General features: G+C 32.8%; 1 protein-coding gene across 2 annotated transcripts; it reads right to left on the bottom strand.

Annotated features, from left to right (window-relative positions):
- Positions 1–369: 369 nt before the first annotated feature.
- Positions 370–26,500, bottom strand: LOC145694609 (beta-keto L-gulonate decarboxylase-like). 2 transcript variants are annotated; one of them, XM_081770998.1, is made up of 8 exons: positions 26,344–26,500; positions 16,208–16,306; positions 14,873–15,048; positions 12,638–12,802; positions 7,722–7,818; positions 4,821–4,987; positions 2,762–2,971; positions 370–631 (listed from the first exon to the last, which is right to left on the bottom strand). In XM_081770998.1, the coding sequence occupies exons 1-7, from the start codon at positions 26,420–26,422 to the stop codon at positions 2,798–2,800; spliced, it is 957 nt and encodes a 318-aa protein (XP_081627124.1). In that variant the 5' UTR covers positions 26,423–26,500; the 3' UTR covers positions 370–631; positions 2,762–2,797. The 2 variants fall into 2 exon arrangements, with proteins under 2 accessions (XP_081627124.1, XP_081627125.1); XM_081770999.1 differs by having other exon boundaries at positions 2,788–2,971.

Below are 26,500 nucleotides of genomic sequence, written 5' to 3'. Positions count from 1 at the left end.
AAGTAATTTCTTCGATTGTCTATCCTTTTGCTCGTCCAGTTTATTCCACCAAAGTTGATATGCTCGACAGATTTGATTTTTTACCGATCCATAAAATTGAAATAAATCTGAAAGAAAATATCTATGCGGGTCAATGTGTGTGTGTGTGTATGTGTGTGTGTCAGGAATTGTTATATCATTTGCATATCTTGTTATCTGCAGGTAACATACAACTTAAAATTATTCAGACTGATAATATACAAATATTATTCGAAATTTGTTACTTCAAAAGCGGGTATTGGATAGTTAATTATTGGTGTATTTTGACCATTTAAAGTTGACGCGACTATTCAAAGTACACTTTTGAAGAAAATAAGAAAGTAGTGGGTCTAAACCTGCTCTAAGACTCTCATTTATTTTTAATACTTTATTAGAAATATGTACATTCATCATACTGTTTTTTAAATATGTTCTATATTTAGTCTCGCTCCATTTGCTGAGTTTCTTTGGGACGGTCGAATCGATAGACATGTTCTCCCAATGCAAAACATCCAAGATAATCTGTATTCTCCGGTTCACCTTCAATATGGTAATGTCCTTCCTCTCCATGATGACTAAAACAATGGAAATGTTGTACACAAAAATCCACACCCTAGGAAGGAAAAATATATCTTAGAGCTTCTATAATCTTCACAGAATTTAGCGGAAGTCAAGTCATTAATCCTTACAAATATTGAAAACTGGATAAACGAATTAAATTCTAATACAACAACATGTTTTAGATATACATAGTTGAAAAAATATTTTAAAATTTAACTGATTAAAGCTAAGGTTAAGTAAACAAAGAGGTTACTGATAACAACTAAAAATTACTATAAAAATGTTAAAACTAAAATCAATAATTAATAAGGATTAAAATTAGACCTAAAAATAAAAACGTATGTCAAAAGAACAATATTTCTATCGTGAGAGCCGTGTACGACATTAATGTCTTTCTTCCACTTTGTTTTACTCTCTTTAACTAGAGTTATCGTATTGTGAAATGCCAAAATACGGATATGCTTCCTTCCATTTGGCTAATCGTTACATAAACATGCATATACGAGGCTGCTGGAAAAGTTTCCGCAAACTACTACTTACAGTGGTGCCAGTGTTCTACTATTATAAAATTCAGAAGAATGGACCTTTCAATGTTAAATTATTGTTGATGGTTTGCTTAAATGATGATGACGGATGAAGTTTGTTGGATAGTGTTTGATTCGTTTAGTTTTTACATTAAGAGTTTAAAGAAACTTATTTCAGCAACCTTCGTAATAAGAAATAGTATCGCTGTTCCGAGATTTAACGATTTAAATATTTAGACATGATAATGTGGCACAAAACACTAGTGTGGCAAAGTTCAGCAGAAAAAAGCGAAAGTATAGATGCAGAAGGAATGAAAGAAGAACGACACGATGTGCTACGAGAACAATTATCATGCAAAGATATTCAATTCTTGCATTTCTCATTGAGCGCTGTCATCAATAAGATAGACCACTTAAGACAATATGCTTGAGCTTAGAGAATGCGAACAAAACAAACATTTTCAAAAATATATGCAGACGAAAATTTTTCAACTCTCAAAATGGGGACATATGGTCGCCCTATCTTTAATCATTCAATATTAGGTAACAGTAGTAAGTGTATTCGATAAAAGGATCAAGGAGTTTAACTGTCTATTAAAATATGTAATGTGTTCCGTTTTAGCGTGTGGCTAAAGTGCATAGTTGCAGCTGGAATTCCCGCTAGTGCACTTAATTTCCCGTGTTAATCTAACTTCTGAGCGAACAGCGTACTGTTTGAAGTAAGAGGTAACGAACACCAGCCTAAAAAGACAGAAATATTGGCTCTAGGAGCTGATTCGCTGTCCACGTATTATCTGGTTGAACATGTTCCATTTCGGCAGCAGTATCCTCTTATAGGGTATATCTCCAGGTAGTTTAGTTTAATTCAGATTATTAAAATACTAATTTTAAAAAAATGTAAAAAAAAAAAAAAAAAATGAGATTCGTTCTGATGCTTTTACCGACATCTACTCGTGTATTCAATGGGAAATAGTGAACGATGATCCTTATATATTTTTAACAACTGTGCACAACTAACAGAAAGCAATTCGCACTCTATTATTACATGTCATTGGAGGCTCCTAAATATTATTTCTTCATGGAGCCTTTATGTGCGCTTAACAACAACAAGTCTATGAGAAATTTTCAACAATGAGATCAAGTTAGCGAAGAGCTGCATATTTTACATTCTGCCACAGCACAGTATGTCTGCGTCGATTTAGCTCTGGCCAGCAGCTCCAATTCGTGTCATAAATGTTTGATATGATTCAGATTACACTCTGAGCAGATAATATAATTAACGAACGTTGTTGTTCATATACCATTGTGTATCAAGATATGTCCACCGCTGCAAGATGACGTTTAGGAAATAACAAAGACCCACATTTTAAAAACTATACCGTTGAAAGAAATTTACTCTTCAGTATGTTACAGAAGGTTATGCCTTTATTATCCCATTCAGGAATGATCCGATGTTATAGAAGGAAAGCAATCGCACACCGCTTCAGGCGTCTGCACATTCTAATTATTATTAAAGATCTTCCGGGTACACATATACATATCCTAAACTACTTTCATACTAAATAAAAAAAATGTACAGGTGCCACTATATACGTAAGAATTATGTCAATTATATCTGATAATTAGGTCAAAATTCAATAGCATGATAAAATTGTTACCAAGTTATAAAAATGTTTTTGATTACTTCTTGCATGTTAGATTCGCCACATATCTTGGCTTTCTTTGGGGGGATCCAATCGATAAATAACTTCAGCCACTGCAAAGTATCCAAGATAATCGGCATTTTCCGGCTCTGTGTCAATATGATAATGTCCACCTGCGCCATGATGACTGAAACAGTGGAAGTGACGCAGTCGAAGGTTGAGACCCTACAAAGGCATAAAAAGTTTCTTTAAAAATTAGTTTTAATGAAAAATAAAGTAGCTATTTCAAATACAGGGTGGCTCAAAAGTAGATATACATCTCTGCATTGATCAAGTATAACATTCTACTTTATGTGCTTATTTGCTTCGGCTCTTCCGAGCTTAAGATATAAGAAAAACACATTAAGAACAAATAATAAAGAAACTAAGTCTGCCTGATGGATAACAATAAGAAGGAATACAAAATGCAATGAGCTGATCAGTACGGTACTGTATACTTACTTTTGGACCACCTTGTATTTCCCGAGTAAATTATCGAAAAAGTCATACATACACACACACACACACACACTCACACACACACACACACACACACACATATATATATATATATATATATATATATACTGAATAGTCAATGAAAGGCTACATTTGCACGAAAATAGCTGATTTTCTGACAAAAGTCCCAAGCAAATTTTTCGAGATAGGTTGTTTAGTTTTTTGAAGATTTAATTTTTTTTTTGTAAAAATAAATAAATAAATAGTTAGGTGCTCCACACATTGTTATAATGAACGATGGATTTTTCATTGTGCGTATGTAAGCCATCCAAATAGAAAATTTCACGTTACCAAAAACTGAAAAATCGATACCCAGACATACTCTACTATATAATAAACTTCCAAATTCTGTTAAGTAATTCTTTTCTCATAACATATAAGACTAAGATTCCAACTTATTTTGAGTGTTGAGGAAGTATATTATATATTATAAGCTGGAAATAAAAATTACGAGTTACTGTTTTATCATTATTGTTATGTTGTATTCTCATTTGAAACTATAGTTTCTGTAAAATATTGTTTTAAAACATTTATATTTTCTGATGGACCGTAAACTTAGTTCCTAAGGCGAATAAATACATAAATATCAAAGACTATGGATGGAAAATACTTGTAATTAAAAGTAACCACATTTCCAACAATGTAGTTGCAAAAGCACTCGTATTCAGATACGTTAGCACTGCATTTTCCATTTCATTCTGAATTTTGTAATTACAGTTTCAATTTCTTAATTATTAGATAGACCGATATTCATTTATGCTAGGACAAAATGCGAGTCAATTTACTGTAATATCATGTTGTTTACACATATTTTAGAATTATGTGTTGCTAAGTTTCGTTTTCCAAATGTCTAATTTTAAGAAGGCATCTAAACGAAAGGTTTAGAAATCAGGAATTCGAATGCAACGACTGAAACTTACATTTGGAAGGTAAATCAATGGATGAAGAGTTTTCAAGGAAAGGATTGCTATACGGACAATCACAATTTTTAAATTTGAAAGGGATGTTATTTTTATATATCTATGTATGTTTACATTTTCTTTTTCAGTTCGGTTTGGTTTTTGTTTAATTTTGAATTTTTTCTGAACCTTTTCCAAACCAAATGGTCTTGAATGAATGCTGTAGGATAGAGAAATGTTGATTTTATTACAGACATTACAAGCATGAATTTTGGTAGAGCAAAAAGCTGAATTTTTGACTTTTGGTAATCGAAAGTGCTGAAGAAATGGGAAACTGAACAGACAGAAAAATATCTGGAATTTGCTTGAAGAGATTTGCTACACACCTTGTACTTCATATCTAAAGAAGCCTTCAATAAATGATATTAACAATAGCTGACCGCTTGAGACATTGTACAATGTCAAGGAGACTGTTTTGTTGAGGCAGTTTTGAATGGAATTAAGGTTTGAGATCTCGAAACAAACAATTGTATTTCTTCCTGGCAAAAGGTCAGAAACTTTTAAACACACATAGAGAAAGTAACGTATAAGTTGGGAAATAAATGTAAGAAATTTACCGGGTCTACTGTTACCAAAGTTCCCATTGTGATCAATGGAGCTGACATGTTGTAAAATTTAAGCCAATTTTTCAGGTCATCTTCTGAATTAATAGGAACCTCAGAGAAATCAGGCATTACATGGATTTTTGCTTTACCTTGCTGGATCAGGAATGCTCCACCAAGTCCTGAAAAAATAGAACAAAAAGATTTAACAATAGTCTTTCCCCTTTCTTCCTTGGGTTTATTGCTCTTCTGAATCATAACAATAATAAAAATGCTATGAAATATAACAACAAAAAAGATTTCCAATAAATAAAAGGAAGACATATTAGAGCCGAAAGTTTGGTACTTTAGGTGTGACAAACAGAAGTGAATTTAGCATTAGTAGGACAGGAAAAGTGTTACTTCAATGCGGTTAAGCTCTAATATACACAGGCTAACTTGTAAAGTAATAAGTAATTTAGGAGTGTTTCATGAGAAAGTGCAAGATCTGCGAAAATGAGGGCAATTAACAGGTGTTATTGTATTATCATTGAATTACCTGTAATGGTGTTTGCTTTTACGGAACCATGATATAGAGCTAAAAATTACTTGTACTCATAATTGAATATTTACTATAATAATAATAATAATAATAATAATAATAATAATAATAATAATAATAATAATAATAATAATAATAATAATAATAATAATAATAATAATAATAATAAAAATAATAATGACGATGACGATGATGATGATGATGATGATGATGATGATGAAAGGAAAATTTTCTTCCTTGGTCCCTATATAAATGGGAAACAGATGACAGACAACTGCAGAAACCTGATGAGTTGATATGATTTTAGACGTGGGAATTTCAGGCAAACATAACACATGAACAGTATAAAATGAAGAATAACAATGACAAAATGGTTGAAATATTTCTCTACTGTACATTCAAAACCCATTTTCAGTTCTATTCGCGGCATATTATCACAAGGAAGAAATTTCATGAATACAGCTACAGAAATTACTTATATAACGAAAATAGTAATTGATTTTCCTAAATCCATAGTTTTGTTCTATTCATTGATATGATTTCAACGGTGGATTGGGTCTAAGAAGCAACGGTGCAACAAATATTCCTCATAGTCACCAGAATTGAGACTCAGGTATGTATCCAATTGAAGTGAGTAAATACGCTTCGGAATCCTTGTTTAACTGTAGGCTCATGTCTTATAAATCTTAGTTATGAAAACAGATGTAAAATTCCAAGCATACAACAGAATGTTGAAAAATCTATGCAAGAAATTTTTGGTAGAATGAAAATTACAAAGAATATGCGACAAATCGACAGCAAGCAAAGAAAGATTGGTACTTAGAAGATGGGTTAGAACCTTTGCAGTAAAAGTTCTTGCATCGATTTCTCCGCCAAGCACTCAACTACATATAGAGTTCATTTCGAAAATTTGATAAGAGTGAAAATGAATATGATAGTGGATATGAATTTAGAAATGGATGTAGGTTACTGATGGATAATATTTAGTGGGATTGAAGTTTATCGCTCCTTTTCAGCACAGAGACTATGGGAGACATGTGTAATGCAATGGAAATTGTATTTTTGGAAACACTTGGCAATATTTTGTTTTGCGTTGTTTTTTATTATTTATAAATATATTAGCTAAGATGTAAAACATAATATATTTTAGCATGGGTTGCCACTTTTTATAAAAAGAAGAAAAACTTATTAAGGGATTAATTTTTTAAAATTATTTGTGTGTTTGGGTTTGTTGTTTTAAGATTTGTGTTATTATAATTTTGTTGCTATATGACACTTTATATTAAATTTGAACCATAGTTATTGTAAAAAGAAAATATTATAGAGGTTATTTTTGATGGACAATTAAATATTTAATTTATTTAACACTTACTGTACAGGTAAAACTGTATGCCTAAAATTTTACTGTAGTAACTAATACACATAATATTTTGTAGCTGTGCTGTAAATACTTTAAAAATGCAGATAAGTTTTTAGTATTTTTGATATTTTGATCAATACTATTAGTTACAGTGTATAAGTGCAAAAACCATATTTTAGCATAATAATTATATTAATATTTGTTTGCTATTTTTACTTTGCATTTGCAGTTAGTTTTTGTTTATAACTTTGAAGATTAAAATTTACAAAGGAATGTTGTATTGTAAATATTTTATTTTTTAAAAAGATATATTTATTTTGTTTATTAATTTGTTAATTTTAACATTAATTGTGAGATAAGTAATGTAGTTTAATTTTTATTTATTTATTTATTTTTTTTTTTGCTTTTTTTGGCGCATAGTTTTGGACGGTGAACAGTTTAATTTATTATTTTTTATGGAATTTTTTTAAAAGCACAGTATACAAATTATAAAGACTAACTTTGATAATTGTAAAGACACTAGTTAAACAATTTTAAAAACACATTAAACTAAAAGAGTGAACCATAATTAGAATTTATATAAATAAATGAAAATAGATAAAAATATTATAAATAGATTATTTAAAATATTCTAGGGGAAAAATTGAACGCTACACATGGACCTACAATTTGAGATGGAATTCGAATCACTGTAATGGGTTTAACTTCTAAATGAAAATCGAATATGGGAGACAAGTTAGTCTTCCAGATTCCAACCAAGAATTACTTTGCAAATGATGAAAAAGAAACTATCATAGCATTTTGTTCTTATAATCACAAGATTAATCTATTTAACTTTCTATTTAACTACCATTTAACTACTATTTAACTTAATAATTTATTATTATTATTATTATTATTATTATTATTATTATTATTATTATTATTATTATTATTATTATTATTATTATTATTATTATTATTATTATTATGATTATTCGTTCCGCTAAGTGTATTTTATATCGCTTTTACATACCGATAGGTTTATCCTTATAATGTCGCTGAAGGGTTTTCTGTATACTGGTTACAAAATCATCAGCTCCAATTCGTTTCTTGCATTTAATTTGAAGAACCTGGAATTTAAAAAGAAAAATGAAAATAAAAATCAGTACAAGAGATCAAGTTAGATATCGAATTTGGCAAACGCACATAGAAATTTTAGAGTTTTAAAAATGTGAATTGTAAATAACAACTCTATTAACCAGGAATAACAATTTTTCTTTCTTTCCGTTTCTCTTATCAATTTCATTTATCTTGTTTTTAACTAAATGCTCTTTTTTTTGAAAAATAAATAAAAGCTCCTACATGGTTAAGCGGTTAGCGTAAGCGTCTTTGGCGTGGGAGATTAGGGTTCCATTCCCGGCGGGAGCTCATGTGGTTCGGATTCCACGTTAATCAGTAAGTTCCGTCTCATATAGCCTCGCTGCTGAATGGAACATTACACTTAAAATCAACTCAACTCGAAAAATAAATAAAAATGTTTAGTTACACATTACAAGAAGAAAAACGATATGTTATTTAGAATAACACGAAAAATAGCATTAAAAATTAGAAAACAGAATTGGTATTTTTCTTAAATCCATTGTTGTTGCTAGTTTGGAGTTTAACATTCCTTTCCAGCTCAGGTTATACGAGACTTGAGCCTAAACTTTAACGTGGGAGCTATATTCAAATGAGCTATAGTATAAAAATAACCAAGACTGAAAGAAGAGCTTTAAAATTATTATATGTAACATTTCTTAACACCTAAATTTTGTTTATTGTTTCACATTATCTTTATATACTATCTATTTTTATACACTACCTTATTGATATCGCATATGTTTTATATTATTACAGAGAACATTTTAACTAACATATTACTTGTTTGAGATGATCCATATACGAGATCATCATAGCTTTAGATAAGAAAGTAATTAATTTTTCTGAACTAAATGATGATAGAATCAACTTTTAAATATAAATATGTGTCTGAATAGGAATTTTAAGAAGGGGTGACAAATTTCATGAAGTGAAAAAGGGGGTATCTTACAAAAACATACACTTACAAAATTCGAACAAGTATAAATAGCGTTTTATCTTTTAAATGACATTTTCTTTACTGCTTTACACAATTTTAAACAATGCACGTTAATTTCCGGTATACGAGTCCACTGATGCTATAGCTGAGCAAATTATAGCTGTGTCTTTCCTACGCACAGTTAGCAGGCGACGATTTTCCGATTTGTGCTCGATACTATATACTTCCTTTGGTTCGATAGATGCAATAAAGATGTGAATATTTGGAAGAATTGACATGAAATTATTTGTTACAACTTTCCACTTTTCTTGATACGCTCATTGTGCTCTTTACACAATGAACAAGAATTTAGAGAAACGCTGGAAGAGGGAACTGAAAACTTGATTTCATTCCTTCCATTCATAACATCTCTAGTGACATCAATATTAAACAGATACAAATAGAAATCATTTACACTTCACAACAAGAAAAAGATCAACGATGACTGGACATCCTATGCGTTTGTTCGACCCAACAAGTATCTTATATTTAAGTACATGGCTTTGTACAGGAGACACGGGTTCGATTACCGATGGGAGCTTATGTGGCTCGGATTCCACATGTCCATGTCTCGTATAGCCGCACTGCTGAAAGGAATGCTAAACTCCAACCAACTATCTTACACATATCGGACAAGCGGAATGTTCAAACCAGTCAAATATTTTACTGGCATAACGCATCGGAAAGAAATCAGAATTTTATTTCAGATATGTTCGTTACTCGAGAGTTGCTGGAAAAGTTTCTGCAAACTACTACTAACAGTGGTGTTAGAGTTCCGCTATTATAAAAGTCGGTAGAGTAAACTTTTCTATGTTTAAATTATCTTTGATTAAATGTATTCTTTTTATTTTTCAAAGCAGTTTGAAAAACTAATTTTGAGTGAGAAATGAAAACTTTTAGTGAACATTTTCGGGTAATGATTTTTTTATGATTTCAAATGTAGTTTTAACATCGAGTGATTACATTTGCTTTCAGGGATGAAAAGAGGATAGTGTACAGTTAGTTTTCTGAATTCCAGCGCAGTCGCATATTTCTCACTGATAAATTTCGTGAAGGTCGTTCTTCCACGTCCGTTGTTGCCAATAATGTTAATGCTGTAAGTGAAATGATTGAAAGAGATCGTGATATACCATGAGATTCAGACATCTTTGAACATTCAGCATGGTCACCTGAACGCCCGGAAACTTTCAAGCCTTGGATCCTACACAACTTCACCGAAGATCAAAAACAGGCTTGTGTCAATTGGTGCAAAGAAATGCTCAAACTTCAACCAAAGTGAGTCAAATTTGTTGTACCATATCGTTAGAGGGGACGAAACTTGGATCTATTCATACGAACCCGAAACTAAACAGCAATTCACTGTTTTGGTGTTTCAAAATAAGTCGAAACCAAAATGGTTGTTCGTTCGAAGAGTGTTGCCAAATAAATGATTGCTTGTTTCTTCGGTTATACCAGACATGTGACAATCATAGCTTTAGAAAATCAAAGGACTGTAAATGCTAAGTAATATACAACGTATTTGTCAGAGGTCATCAATGAATTGCGCAAAACCAACCCAAATCTTTGCATCATTCTTCACCACCACAGCGGCAGTTTCCATTCAGCACACCAAACTGTTGATTTTTTTCAGTAAAAATATCGAATCAATGCCTGATTGTCCGTACTTACCTCATTTAATATCTAATTCTTTTCCATACATGAAAATAAGATGAGTGATAAGCAATTTGTGTCGCCTGAAGCAGTTTTTGATGTATTTCAAATAGCGATTTCTGACATGAGGTAGCAGCCTCAGAGTGGAAAAAATGTTTTCAAAATTGGTTTGAGCGTATGCAAAAATGGATCGATCTCAGAGGTGAATACACTGAAAAACAGTTAAGTCGTTTCCACAATTTCACATATTGCAGAAACTTTTCCAGAAGCCCTCGTATTAAAAGAACCACTGATGCTAGCAAAAGAGGCTATAAAAATGTCGAATGTCAACAACGTGAATAGAGAGGAGGGATTTCAATTTAAGTATTGGAATATTGTATTACAATAATACTTGACACTAATCTGAAATAGTATCTTAAGAATTTATTCTGTCAGGAGAGCCTAATGGTGAAAACAATATTATAAACTAAACTATACTTCGCAACACAACATCCTTAGACGAGCCAAGGCCTTTTAATCGGATAGTAGCCCTCGTCCTTTTGGGTTAAAATCTGTCAGTATGCCACCTTTTCTCGCCGTTAATACTGCTTTCCTTGACCAGAATTTGTTACTTTTTTTTTTTAATTAAATTATCTCCCTAATTGCTTTTACGACGTGAGCAAATGCCATAAGAGCAACACCATCCGGAGAGTCTCAGCAGTGCAGTATGACCACTGAGCAGACTCAGCATTCCTTGAGTTGGGTGGTCTAGCGGGAAAAGGTGGACAAACACTGTTAGGGTGTTGGCTTTGGAAACAAAGACATAGAATTAAGAAGTACATTACCCAACTATGATACAGTTTCTGCATTACAACAACGTCATCATCAGACTTTGTGCTAAATTTGAAAATAATGTTCTAGCATCTAAAAGCTGATAAAACTACAATGTTTCATCTGTATTTTGATTTTAAATAGATTCTAATTTATATTAGCTAGGAATATTACAAATGACATGACGTTCTAATTGTTACACAACTAAATATTACAGCGCCTTACGGTTTGTTCAATGATGTTGAACTCTGAAAATAAAAACAATTATTTGTCGTCATACATCAAGCTTTGAAATGAAGTTAAACAAACAAATCGTCGATGGGATCAAATACATAAATATGTCAGTGGAAACCATATTGAATGTACCTAGGTATAATACTTATTCATAATATCTTATTAATATTATGAATATAATACGATATTATGAATATTATGAATATAATACTATGAATATATTAAATATAATACTATGAATATAATATTATGAATATAATACGATATTATCGTTTGTGTACATGAAAACATGCAATACTTCATCATAACAAGAAAATATATATGGATATAATGACAAGAGAACTTCGATTGCTCTTAGATGTATTACAGGGTATTAAATTCGATTTATATACCTAGGTATATATCTGCATATTATATACAAAATTATCACAGATACTATAGTTTTATTGTGTCACAGTTCTTGAAAAATGTTATAATATAAATATGATAAAGACAAAATAGAAAATCCAACACGGAGGATTATAATATATCATAAAATATAGATCATTACTTCTTCAGATTCACATTTCTGGACAAAAAACAATTTAAGTGTGAAGTTATCAAAGTTTTCTTTCTATTTGAATGAAAATGTTTGTATATATGATGTGCGTTTCAATCAATGTTATGAGTTTCACTGCAGATATATATATATATATATATATATATATATATATATATATATATATATATATATATATATATATATATATATATATATATATATATATATAAGATCGTAAGTGCCGAAAAACACTTTGCACATCTATTCAGCTCCATCCTTTTCCTACAACCATTGAGGAGGGGGGAAAAACGCTGCAGTTCGTTGTACACCTACAAACATCACTACATTCACACACTCCCCTGCCTCCCTTAATAAAGTTCATCTGCAAGTAGTAACACGAGAAAAAGACTACGTTTTCAAAACATTTATAACACAATCTTCGGCGTGACATCACCTCTCTACGTGTTCTTACTATATAAATGTCGCCTACTATAATTAAGCAAAAATAACTGAAAAATTAGGAATAAACTGTAGCAGAACAGATGTGGTAAAAGTGAAAGTAGTTTTGAGTTACCACGAATCCATATAGTTACCATACCTTGCCAGGTTTTCCTTCGCAGCAATACAAGTTGGACTGTGCTGCATGTCTTGTTTCATTGTCTGGGAGAGTTTCCAAAATACAACCTCCATCTTTAGTGTTAACCGTTGCAATTCGTGATTGGTTATTTACCTTGTTCCCATGAACTTCAAGATTTGGCATTAACTGATAAAAAGGAAATTTAACATAACGTTAAAGAAAGAAACCTATATCATGCATGTTAAAGAAAACTGACATATAAGACGTAAGACTGAAATAAGTATTATGTATGTTAATAAAATGATAAAATACGAGATACTAATACTAAATATACTACACATATGTAAGTACTAAATTATGCAACTTTTTCTATAAACATTTACTGTAAGTTAGCTTTTGTATCACCTAAAATTCAATATTGCTCATTGATATGGAATATGGTTTGTTCTTGTAATTTATCCCGCCTTGATTTCGTTCTTAACTTTCTTTTTTCTCGCCATTGTTAGATAAAGGGTTCATTTGGTGCATATACTTAATAGAACTTAACTCTTTAACTAACTAACTTTATGGCCTGTGGGACCTGGAGGTTCAATGCCGCATTCACAAAAGCTCTCCATTGACTTCTGTCTTTAGCCAACTGGTTCCAGTTTCTACTACGTACTCCTATTTCTGCGATATCCATCTTAATATTGTTCCGATTCGCGCCTAGTCTTCCTAATGGCCGTTTTCTGATTGAGTTCTCAGTTAAAATTTTGAAAGACCATCTAATTCCTTTCATTCTAGATACATACCCTACCCACTTGAGCCTCCTAAACTTGAAGAATGTTAGGTAAACCATATAAATTAAGCAGTTCCTCGTTATGAAGTTTCCGTCGCTCCCTATTACCGTCTCTCTCGGGTCCGAATATTCGCCTTAGGATTTTATTTTAAATACTTTCAATCTGTGTTCTCTCAAAGTAAGCGACCTTACTCAGTTCCTTAATGAACTTAGAATACAGACTCCACAGACATGACGCATGGTGGCATATTTGTCCACATGGTGGCATGGTTCTCCACAACATTAATAAACGATAAAAATAACTCTTGGTTTCTCTTCTCAATTCTCGTGCATCTCTGCGTTAGTCATTCGTTACTAACATATGTAACGAATGTATACTAAGTCCAGGCTTTAAATTATACAACGTTATTCGTACTTCGGGCTAGCACCATTTTACTTACCATTAGATATTGAAAATTTTGACTCTGAGAAATATTCCACAATAAAATTAACGTATCTGTAATTAAGGTACATATTTCTTATGTTTTTTCCTTGTAATTTTATTTGGTTTGTTATACTGTTCCTGATACTTGAGTTAAAGATGAATCCTTTCCTGTGAATTCTTGAAGGACATAGTTTCAAGATATATATATATATATATATTCGCTCGTTTCTATTGTGTATGGTACCACTAATGTCTAATAAGCAATTGCGGTCTGTGGATCGAAAATGTTATTGTTTACAAAAGTAAAATTATAATATATATGTAATATATACTTTTAGTAAGTATGCACAATAGTCTTTACTCACCCTGAAAGCATCTTGAGCACTTTAAGTGACAGAAACTACTGTAGAAATATACCGCATTACACAGGAAAAAGTATCGCAATTCCCACGAATAGAATATTATAGAATTTCTTCATTTGTCTTTCCTAAAGAGCGAAGTCAGAACAAATGAACAGAAGGTAGCATCAAGCATTATGCATTGGGCTATGTTGCTATATCTCTAACGGATATCAATCAAGGTAGCGAACTCCAACTAAAATAACTAAAACTTTTATTCTGTCTTTCCTCATTCGTATACAGCAATAAATGTCTACAATTCTTTTTTTTTTTTTTTTATTTATTTTTCTTCGTATTAATTGTGAAAGCACGTAACTTTATGACATTATAGAACCACCCCTGTTTATGTATAGATTATGTTATGGCAATCTTTAACATACATGAGTGAGACTAAACTTTAACCTTCAACTGATAAAAGACGTATACTGCGCGACAAATGACATACATGTCAGATTGTAGTTAGTTTCTGTGCTATTATCCACTTCGTAGAGATTTTCTGAACGCACTGTATATACATAAAATTTTACTTTCTATAATAGGGGTTTGTTTCTTCAACATAGCAGAACATGGAATAAGAATTCCTGGCATGTAAAGTTATAAGATGTAGTGCTTTTCCTGTTACACATTACAAAGGATGTTTGAAATAAAAATATTACCTCGCAATTAACACCGGCATATGACCAAGGTCCAACTGCAGCTCCAATGATAAAAGCTTCCGGTAACTCTACAAGCGATGCCACATCCTTCAAATCATAGTTTTTTTCTCTTTTAATAACAGGGAAAATATAAGGTACCCCGCCAACATCCGCCAATCTAGGGCGACCACAAAGACCTTGAAATATAAACAATTAGTTAACACATATTGTAGTTTTGGTTTTTCATATTTTTACTTTCAAGTTAATAATTGTTTGTTATACTACATTCAATAAATTATGACAATCTACTAGTAGTCGAGTACTGAAGTCCTAAGTGGAACATCGAAATTTCGAGCTGGTACAAATGAACAGTAACATTTGTTTTAAAATCGGAAAATTCAGAGTTTGAATCCTGCGGCTAACAATTCTGATTTTATAAAGTCACACTAAGCACATGCCAGAATTGTGACACCTTCAATACATAGACTCTGAGAGAATTCCTTATTAAAGATCTTCTTTTGTTGATATTTTCAGTAAAATGATCTCCACCAACTAGTTTTGTAGCTTTCTCAATAAATAAAATAAAGTATGGCTTTCGACAGTCTATTGTCATTTTTAAGTAAGAAATGAAATTAAGTTTTTAGTTTTGTTTATCATAATTATATCCTACAAGTTAGTAGAGGAGTGGCTATGAAAAAATTATGGAGAAAATGGAAGAATTTGACGAATAAAATGGTGCTTACTAATAACTCATAAGATCTGAGATCGAATTTTTTTACCCTTTTAAATAAAATAAAATAAAGTATGGCTTTCGACAGTCTATTGTCATTTTTAAGTAAGAAATGAAATTAAGTTTTTAGTTTTGTTTATCATAATTATATCCTACAAGTTAGTAGAGGAGTGGCTATGAAAAAATTATGGAGAAAATGGAAGAATTTGACGAATAAAATGGTGCTTACTAATAACTCATAAGATCTGAGATCGAATTTTTTTACCCTTTTCATCAGAGGCGTGCGTTCTGTTATTGAATCAGTGTACATCAATCAAAGCATCTTTAGCAATTGTTACTGATTGAAAGTTTTAACATTCAATGACTAACTTCCAGCTACTTACTGAATGCCTCTTTATAAGTAATAGAAAACATTATTACATGTTATCTGGAAGTTACCAAGATAGATAATAATTTATTTTAGGGAAAATAAAGCATATTACTTCTAATAAGTTGACAGAAATAACAACAGAGAGGACATATATAGAAATACTTACGTGAAATAATTACGAACTAAAATATTTTAAGTGATATTTCGATATGTTTTTGTAAAATAAACCATTGTTAGATTAATTACATTGACTTACCTGAACATGCTAGTGTGAAAGGTGGTTGTTTTAAATCTGGACAATCAACAACTTCAACTTCGACTTCTGAGAAGTTATTTGTCAGTCCTTTGTTTAAAACTGTAAAGAGAAAAATTTTCAATATTTAGTTAACATAAGTAATTCATGTAATTTCTTGTTCAATTCTATTGAATGAAGATAAAATTCGAACTTACGGAAAGTGTTAAATAAAATATTTATATATAAAATTATAAAATATATGTATTTAATTAAGTCTATAAATGTTTTGTAAGTTAAGGTCTGATAAATGCGTACCTGAACATTGCAAAAGAGAAAATAATACACTATTCATGCTGTTAATTTTGCGTTGATGTTACTTTATTATATATATATATATATTATAAAATTGAAAGTGACTATGTTTGTGACTCTTAATCTCTTAAACCGCCCGACCGATCTCGATCAAATTTTCAACGTAAATGCGGTTTTGGCCTGGGAGTGTTTTTTAGCTATTTACTTTGACGGTACAACTTAGGGATGGGGGAGGACGGGGACAGAAAAAATAAATAAAACTTAATAACTCTTGAACCATCAGACAGATCTTGATCAAATTTTGAATGTAGATGAGGTTTGGGACTGGGATGATTTTTATCATTTCACTTTGACGGAGCAATGTAGGGGAGGGGGTGGAGGGGAGATATGCGAAATCAATAAATATAAAAATAAAAGTGACTATATTCGTGAATTAATTATTTTTGAACCACCTGATCGATCTCAATCAAATTTTCAACATACATGAAGTTCAAACCTGGAAGTTTTTCATCATTTTAATTCGACAGTAGATTTTAGGGGTCGGGGAGGGGAGGAGGGGAAATAAATGAAAATGAATAAAACTTAATAACTCTTGAACCACCCGACCGATCTCAATCAAACTTTCAACATAAATGAGGTTCAGACCTGGGATGTTTTCTTCATTTCACTTTTACAGTGCAACGAAGGGGAGGGGGAGGAGGAGACATATATGTTTAAAAAAATAAATAAATAAATAAAAGTGACTTCTTTGTGACTTTATCACGTTTAACGACCCGACTGATCTTAAAAGAATTTCAACATAGATGAGGTTCGGACCTGGGATTGTTTTTATCATATCACTTTAACGGTAGAACTTAGGGGAAGGGAGGAATCTATAGAAATAAATCAAACTTAATAACTCTCGAGACACCAGACCTGTCTTGATCAAACTTTCAACATAGATAAGGTACGGGGCTGGGATGTTTTCGTTGTTTCACTTTTACGGTGCAACCTGGGGGAGGAGGAGGGGGAAGATATATGTAAAAATAATAAAAATAAAAGTGACAGTCTTTGTGACTTCATCACGCTTTAACCACAAGAGCGATCTTAATCAAATTTTGAACATGGATGAAGTTCTGACCTGGGGTGGTTTTTATCATATCACTTTGACAGTAGACCTTAGGGGACGGGGAGGGGAGGGTAGATATATAAAAATAAATAAAACTGAATAACTCTTGAACCGCCCAACCGATCTCGATCAAATTTTTAACATAGATGACGTTTCGGGCTTGGGATAAGTTTTATCATTTAAGTTTGACGGTACAACGTAGGGGAGCGGGAGGGGGAGCCGGAGATATATATGTAAAAAAATAAAAATAAAAGTGACTGTCTATGTGACTTCATTCTTGAACCACCTCACCGATCTCGATTAACATTTTCAACATAGATGAGGTTCGGTCATGGGATGGTATTTATCTATTCACTTTGACAATAGAACTTAGGGGAGGAGGTAGGAGGGGAGATATATAAAAATAAATAAAACTTAATAACTCTTGAACCACCGAACCGATCTCGATCAAATTTTCAACCTATATGAAGTTCGAACATGAGATATTTACAAATGATCGAAAATGACCGATATTAGTGTCGAATCTATAGTTTTTGAGGTCGCTGAGATGAACAGTGACAATTCTGATGCCATCTAAATCCAAAGTCAGCCCCGCAAAAATTATGGGAGGGGTATATATATGTCAGTCGTCGAATATCAGTGTCACTTTTAGCTTAAATTAGGAGTATCTTAAAAGAAATAGTTCTATACTGAACTAGGAAGTGAAAATACTCTATATAACTTTAGCTAAAGCTTCTTTATTTAATCCTTTTTCAATGACGTAAACGTGAAACAGATATTAGGTAATTTATTATTAAGTTCATTTATATTTTATGTTTCTTGAGTTGTTATTTGTAACTCGAGATCTTTGTCTATAAATTAAGATTTTTATTTATCTACATAGCTAGTAACTTATTTTTTTTTAAGTTAGCATCACTAAATTTATTATATATAGCGTAATATAGAATTTATCATGAGAAACATACATATAAAGAAAAATATACAATACAAAAACGGGATGTTTCGTAATTACCTCTAGAATTTATATGAGAAGTAGTTTAGAAACAAACAACAGTAAACGAAAGTATGCAATAGTAAAGAGCAAACAACCAAGTTTTCGGACTACCTTACGAATATGCGATATGTCTTCTTCCTTTGTTGATTACAAATTTTAATTTTGCTTTTGCCACACAGTTGCAACATATTAATGTTGATGATTCAAACTACACAACCGATCCTTTCTCAAAGATCTGGTAAATTTCTTGACAAGGCGTGTGGGGGTATGTAAACGCTACCTTTAACATAACCCCAGAGGAAAGAGTTACTTGGAGTGAGGTCAAGTGAACTGTGAGGCACAAAATTAGTGTTGAATCTTCGTTGGGCGTACATATAGTCCAACGTTGAAGCAAAATGATATTTAGATACTGACAAACTTGCAAATGAAAATACGGAGTTACACTAACGTTTACAATATAAAGTTTTTTGTGTGTGAGTGTCTTTTAAAATGTAGTGTCTCTTTTCAGCACCGACACTACATGAAACGTGGATTTACAGTTTAAAGCGAAATCTTGACTACCATAATTCATGCAATACTCTCCCATCGAGAATCGAACTCCGAACCAAGTGTATCACTATCTTTGTGTAACTGGTTCATTAGCCGTTCCTGTAAGACATCTAAATAAGTAATAACAGTAACAGTTTCCTTGTCAAAGAAACATGAGCCGTAGACTTCCCAGACACAGTAACCTTAGGGGAACCGAGGATGTATTGCACTCTTGCACGAGAATTTCCATTTGCTTTAAACACGAACATTCTGAAGTTTGCGCTCACCAGAAAGCTGAAAGCATGCGTTATTACTGAATACAAGCTTATTCGCATTCTCCTCCAAATATTATTCAAATTCTAAACGGAATTCATGACGGATATTGTGATTTTCAGGAACAATACCCTGAAGCATTTGCAACCGGTACAAACAAATCTTTTGTGTAGAATACTCCAAATGATCATTTGAAAAATTTGTAATTCTTGGCTTGCGGGACGTATTTATTTTTAAGGACATTTGGTAAAAAGATTTTCATACGTTATACATAGTGATGTGAGGTGGAAAATTTTTCGCTATATTTTTCCGGAAAATTTTCCGTTCTAAAAAAGTATCAGTAATCAAGTAATAATTGTTCAGCAATCATAAAATTGGTTGAATTCGTGTACAGAAATGTAAAAAAGTGAAAGATCGAAATGCCTTTTCAAAATCTATATATGTATATTACATCCACCTGACATCCAACATCTAATGAATTTGTTAATTTGTGTGGAATAAAGTCATATTAATATGATGAGATTACTGGTTGTATATATGGTCAATTACCCATCTGTATAGGATTTGTTCAAATACCTTTGCAAAAGTAAGTAAAATTGATAGGGAGGGACCGATAATTATTTGTTTTATTTTTATTATTGGTCTTTGGTATTGGGCTAACTATAGATGACTTGCATTTGTCTGGGAAAACGCGTGTTTTTAAAGAGGGGTTGAATGTAATCCATAGCGGATATGAAAATGTCTCACCTCTTTATAATTATTCTACCAGGCCTTGTTTCCATATTGTACTAAAACACAATAACACACTGAGCAAGGCTATGTGATAACATGTAAAAAAAAATCATGTAACAGTTTCAACACAATAACTGTGTCTTCATCAGACTCCCATTCCTTCTCTGATGAAGACACAGTTATTGTGTTGAAACTGTTACATGATTTTTTTACATATTAAAACATAGCCTTGCTCAGTGTGTTATTGCCCTTTATAATATATGGAGGTATTCCATCGGGTCCGACAACTGTTCTGGGATTTAATTTTTTGATTGCCACTTCTACTTCAATACAATATCTCATGTATAATAAAGAATAGTGGAGTAGTTCTTGGTTTTTAACATTTTTTCCTAAAATGTATGTTTTTGATTGCTAGGAGTTCTGTAAATTCATTCTGAATATTTCTTTCGAGATGATTTCTGAATGTTAAATAGTATGAAGCTAGAAACTGAACAATGGCTGATAAATAGCCTCTGTGAAATATATTTCCAGCGCTGTTCTGCTTGAATTTAAATTCTGGGATGTGCAGTCGATAGTTGTTCTACATTTCAGTCCTTTCTCGAGATCAAATCAACGTTTTTATGACTTGCTGGTTAGTGTGTGCACCTTTGATCCTGGATTCGATTCTCAGTAGGAGATCATTACAAATTTAAACGTATTACGGTGGTTCGGATTCAAACTTAAAACTGTAGTCCACGAGAGAGTACGCAAAGAAGGAGGAGGGAAATAAAATTCATCCGTCATTCTTCACTGATTATAATCCCATACATTGGAGATTATGGAAAAGACTCAAAGAACACATATATCATACTGTACAAAATCCAAATTTTTTCGGAACTTTTTAAAACATCGGCGAGAAGTAAATTTTATCCCTCATTTTTGATTGATTTCAGAAATATTTCAGTTTAGGAGACGATGACTAAAGTATGTGAATGATGATGGAAGAATTGGTGGAATGAGAAAGCGGGAAAAACCCACGGCCAGGATGTGGTCCACACAAATTTACTTGGCCGGGGAACGAACCAGGGACTTCACACACCAGAGGTAAAATCTCTACCACTGAGCCATCGTTTCCTTCTTGATTGACTTCAATCCCGTGTAGTGGGAATAATTTGGAAGTCTCAAAGAAATTAAACAGCATATTGCATCAAAAACGAAGCATTTAGGTGAAAGTTTTGGAAGTCAATTATTTTCTTATTCTATTTTTTTTTATTATATTATATTCGAAGTTTGAGTTTCCATACTTATTTTAGACCGATTTTAACCAGAAGCAATGAGGATAATTGGAATGCTCTAAGGAAAATATACAGGAAGTATGTTATGCCAAAATTCAATATTTTTTATAGTTTTTATCGGAAAATTGTTTATATATTTATATATATATATATATATATATATATATATATATATATATATATATATATATATATATATATATATATATATATATATATATATATGGGAGGAAATCTCAACATGGAGTAGCTTTACCCCTTTATTATTAATGGATTGCAACTCCAAACAATTCCTTTATTTCGGAAGTCTGTAGGAAGGTACACTCATGTCCAAAATTATTGTCGCATGTCTATAAATATGTTTTTTCTAGGAGTATGATTTGATAACGAATCCGACCGGTATTTCTTATAATGTTAGTATGTGTATAATCGACAAAGTCACCACGGCATGGCGCGTCCTCAGGTTGCGGATTGAGGAGAAGGCATCTAGATATCCAGCTTGGGGGTTTGGGTAGGGCTAACAACCTCATCCTGTAAAAAAAAAAAAAAAAAGCACTTGTTCAGAAATATTCACAAAAGCCTCGGACAAGGACTGATAACTTGGCACGACCTCAGCAAAAGAAAATGGACATGAGATTTGGAACATGGAATATTAGGAGTCTTTATAGGGCAGGCGCGTTAAAATCCGTAACGAGTGAGTTAGAGAAATACAGGATGGACGTAGTAGGAGTTCAGGAAGTTAGATGGGAAGGAAATGGATCTGAGAATTCCGGAAATTTTACGTTCTTTTACGGGGAAGGAAATAAAAATCACCAGTTAGGAACAGGGTTTTTCGTTCATAAACGTATATTACCAGCAATTAAACGGGTTGAATTTGTTACTGACAAACTTTCTTTTATTACTCTTAAGGGACGGTGGTGTGATATTATTGTTTTAAATGTACATGCCCCAACTGAAGATAAGGATGACGATATAAAAGATAGTTTTTACGAAGAAGTGGAACGGATATTTGACCAACTCCCGCGATATCATATAAAAATTCTATTAGGGGATTTCAATGCGAAGGTAGGACGATAGGATATTTTCAAACCGATTATAGGGAACGAAAGTCTGCATAAGGAAAGTAATGACAACGGTGTTAGACTCGTGAACTTTGCAACATCCAAAGACCTAATAGTGAAGAGTACAAAATTCCCACATCGCGACGTTCATAAATACACTTGGACATCACCAGACGGAAAAACACACAACCAAATTGATCACGTTTTAGTAGATAGAAGAAGGCAATCTAGCATAATTGATGTCCGGTCGTTTAGAGGGGCTGATTGTGACACTGACCACTACCTGGTAATAGCGACAATACGAGAGAGGTTATCGTTGAATAAAGGTAATATTCATTATCCGAAAACGGAGAGATTCAATTTAAAGAAATTAGAAGAGAGCCAGGTAAGAGAGAAATACCAGATTGAAGTTTCGAATAGATTCTCGGCTTTAGAAGATTCGGAGTGCACTAGCGTTGAGGATACCTGGATTGAAATTAGAGATAGCATTAAAATTTCAGCAAAAGAAAAATTGGGACACGCGGAAACACGTAGGAACAAACCATGGTTCGACCAGGAATGCATTAAATTAGCAGAGAAGAGAAAACAGGCAAAATTACGGTGGCTACAAAATCCTAATGAAATAACTACACAAAATTTCGCAGATATCAGGTGGGAAACTTCCAAAACTTTTAGAACAAAGAAACGCGATTTTCTGAAAGCTAAAATTAAGGAACTTGAAGATAATAGTAAAAATAAAAACATCCGGGACATGTATAAGGGAATCAACGAATTTAAGAAAGGCTATCAACCTCGTGCTTATATATTAAAGAAATCTGACGGTACAGTTCTCACTGACACGGATAGCATCTTAAATAGATGGAAAGATTTCTTTGACGATTTGCTTAACACGCAACCAAAAACTAGTGTGCGTGGAGAAAAGGTGATACACACTGCAGAACCGTATATTCCAGAACCCAACCGAATAGAAGTAGAAAGCGCTATAAAGAAATTAAGGAAACACAAATCTTCGGGTGTAGATGAAATTCTGGCTGAGTTAATTTTAGCTGGAGGCGAAAAATTGTGGAACAAGATACACAAACTCATTCTCCTTATCTGGAACAAGGAAGAATTGCCACAAGAGTGGAAAGAATCAATCATTGTTCCAATTCACAAGAAAGGCGACAAAACTGACTGTAATAACTATCGAGGCATTTCTCTTCTGTCAACATCCTATAAAATCCTTTCAAATATTCTGTTAGCAAGACTGACCCCATACGCAGATGAAATGATTGGAGATTATCAGTGCGGATTTAGACGAAATCGATCAACTATCGACCAAATATTTACCATTCGCCAAATACTCGAAAAGAAGTGGGAATACAATACTCCGGTACATCAACTATTTATTGATTTTAGAAAGGGGTACGACTCGGTTAGAAGAGAAACATTATACAACGTTCTTACAGAACTTGGAATACCGAGAAAGCTAATTAGATTAATTAAGATATGTTTAAATGAATCCCAAAGTAAAGTCCGGGTAGGAAAATTTTTGTCCACGAGCTTCCACGTCGAAAATGGCCTGAAACAAGGAGATGCGTTGTCGCCATTATTATTTAACTTCGTTCTGGAATACGCTATAAGGAAAATCAAAGATAGCAACCAGGACCTAGCGTTGAACGGTATTCACCAGGTTATGGCATATGCTGATGATGTAAATTTAATAGGGGATGATAGGTGAAATATAGAAAGAAATGCAGAGATCTTATTAAACGCTTGCAGGGACATGGATTTAGAAGTAAATGCAGAGAAAACTAAATACATGGAAGTGCGTCGGGACCGGAAGACAGCAAATTATGGATGCGTTAAAATATTAAATAATACTTTTGATAAAGTGGATAGTTTCAAATATCTAGGATCAATATTAACAGAGGAAAATCATATTCACGAAGAAATTAAATGTCGACTAAAAGCAGGGAATTCGTGTTACTATTCGGTTCAAAATCTCTTGCCGTCACGAATTCTGTCGAGGAATTTGAAGCTTAAAATATACAAAACGATAATTATTCCTGTTGTTCTGTATGGTTGCGAAACATGGTCACTTACTCTGAGGGAAGAACAGACTGAAAGTATTTGAGAACAAGATCCTGAGACGAATATTCGGACCCAAGAGGAACGGGAATGGGGAATGGCGGAAACTTCATAACGAGGAACTACATAATTTATATGGTCTACCCAACATTGTTAGGGTCTTCAAGTCTAGGAGGCTTAGGTGGGCGGGTCATGTAACTAGAATTGAAGAAAGTAGAAACGCTTTCAAAGTCTTGACTGGAAGACCAATCGGAAAACGACCATTAGGAAGACCTAGGCGCAGATGGGAGGACAATATTAAGGTGGATCTCGCAGAGATTGGAATACAAAGTAGAAACTGGATGCAATTAGCTAAGGATAGAAGTCAGTGGAGAGCTTTTGTGAACGCGGCATTGAACCTCCGGGTTCCATAGGCCATAGAGTTAGTTAATAATCGGCAAAAACATGTATGTAGCAAATTTCATGTCAAAGGAGCAGTAAATAAGAACAATAAAACGAAAATAAAACTTTCTTGTCCATTTAGCAACATTTTGTTTTACTCATTCTAATTTTCGTATTTATAATTCTTTTTCTATGAAATTTACCACAAATATACATTTCCCGATTATACACATAGTATTAGTATTAAAAGTGCCCTGCAAAATCATTATCAAATTATATTCTTACAAGAAGACAGTTATATATATGCGAAAATCATTTTGGACATGAGTGTACATACCAAAATTAATTAAAAACGTCTAAGTTTCAAGGGATTTTAGTAAAACAGACTCATAAATGCCTATTGAATCAAATGATAAAAGCTCGCTTCAACTTTATATAACTACTCCCAGGCACGTAGCCAGGATTTCGCAATAGGGGGGGGGGTCCGTGACAAAATACTGTGGTTATCACACCAGAGGCTCGATCATTCTAAACTATTTTACTGGCAACATATATTCGTTCGTTTAGCCAGGATTTCGTAACCAGGGGGTGCGTGATTCGAAATACTATGGTTACACACCAGGGGATAGATCAATCTAAACTATTTTACTGGCAACATACCCATATTGGTCTCTTAAGACAATAAAATGAGGATATGTTAGAAAGTATTTTAATAAGAAAAACTATGACGAAATCTTGAGTAAAAGATTTTTAAAAAAGCATTTAAAAAGATATAGTCTTCCGAGGTCATTCGAACTCTGTTCTTCTTGTATTCTTTCTTCTTCTTTCTCTTATCTTCGTTTAATGACTGTCAAGGATAGCAACGAGATCTCTTTCGGGAGTAAAGACATCCTATAAAATGACTAGTGTTACCGCGAAATTCAAAATGGCTCATATTATTGGTGATTCTGGGCATTTCTTAAGTTCTACGTGAGAGTCTATCTTATCGAACCGGTTTATTGATCGTCATTTGTAGTCCATAGGATTAGCATGGAGATAGATGGAATTCGGAATGCTTCGTTACAATAATATTCACCCCCACCCCTCCGGTTTCCTCCACACAAAGCTCATCATAAGAAAGAGTAACCAAACGCTTGCTGTAGCTTTATATTTTTGGCGCTGATTTATCTTTTCGTTTCATCCTTCCTTAATCATTTTCATTTCTGGATCCGAAGGGGGGTCCGGACCCCTCGGACCCACCCCTTGGCTACGTGTCTGCTACTCCCTAAATTTCGTATATGTACACATCTCATTAGAACAACCCAAAATATAAACATTTCTCCACCTACTTCTAGCCCAAAACGAATATATAAAATAAAGGGTTAAAATTGAACTTATAGAAGAGATATTAATATTCCTTAAACAATAATAAAACTTAAAATTACCTCCTGCTATTTCTTCCAAGGGTGGACTAAACAACTCTTTCTTTTTCACCGGTATGTCGCCTGCTTTCAGTGTAGCCATTATCAACACTATTTACATAAATATTGAATCTGGGAGAGAAGTAATAAAAAGTGCTTCATCTGTTATCTTACATCCACA

The sequence above is a fragment of the Thermobia domestica genome, chromosome 9 (assembly GCF_964235325.1).
Source record: "Thermobia domestica chromosome 9, izTheDome1.hap1.1, whole genome shotgun sequence".
NCBI classification, from domain to species: Eukaryota; Metazoa; Arthropoda; class Insecta; order Zygentoma; family Lepismatidae; genus Thermobia; species Thermobia domestica.
This window is presented reverse-complemented; position numbering and strand designations above follow the sequence as displayed.

Coding starts and splice junctions, on each gene's coding strand:
- LOC145694609 (XM_081770998.1), bottom strand. CDS start 26,422: ATGGCTACACTGAAAGCAGGCGACATACCGGTGAAAAAGAAAGAGTTG. Junction 16,307..26,343: donor CTTGGAAGAAATAGCAGGAG/GTAATTTTAAGT, acceptor TTCTCTTTACAG/TTTTAAACAAAGGACTGACA. Junction 15,049..16,207: donor TTTCACACTAGCATGTTCAG/GTAAGTCAATGT, acceptor TTATATTTCAAG/GTCTTTGTGGTCGCCCTAGA.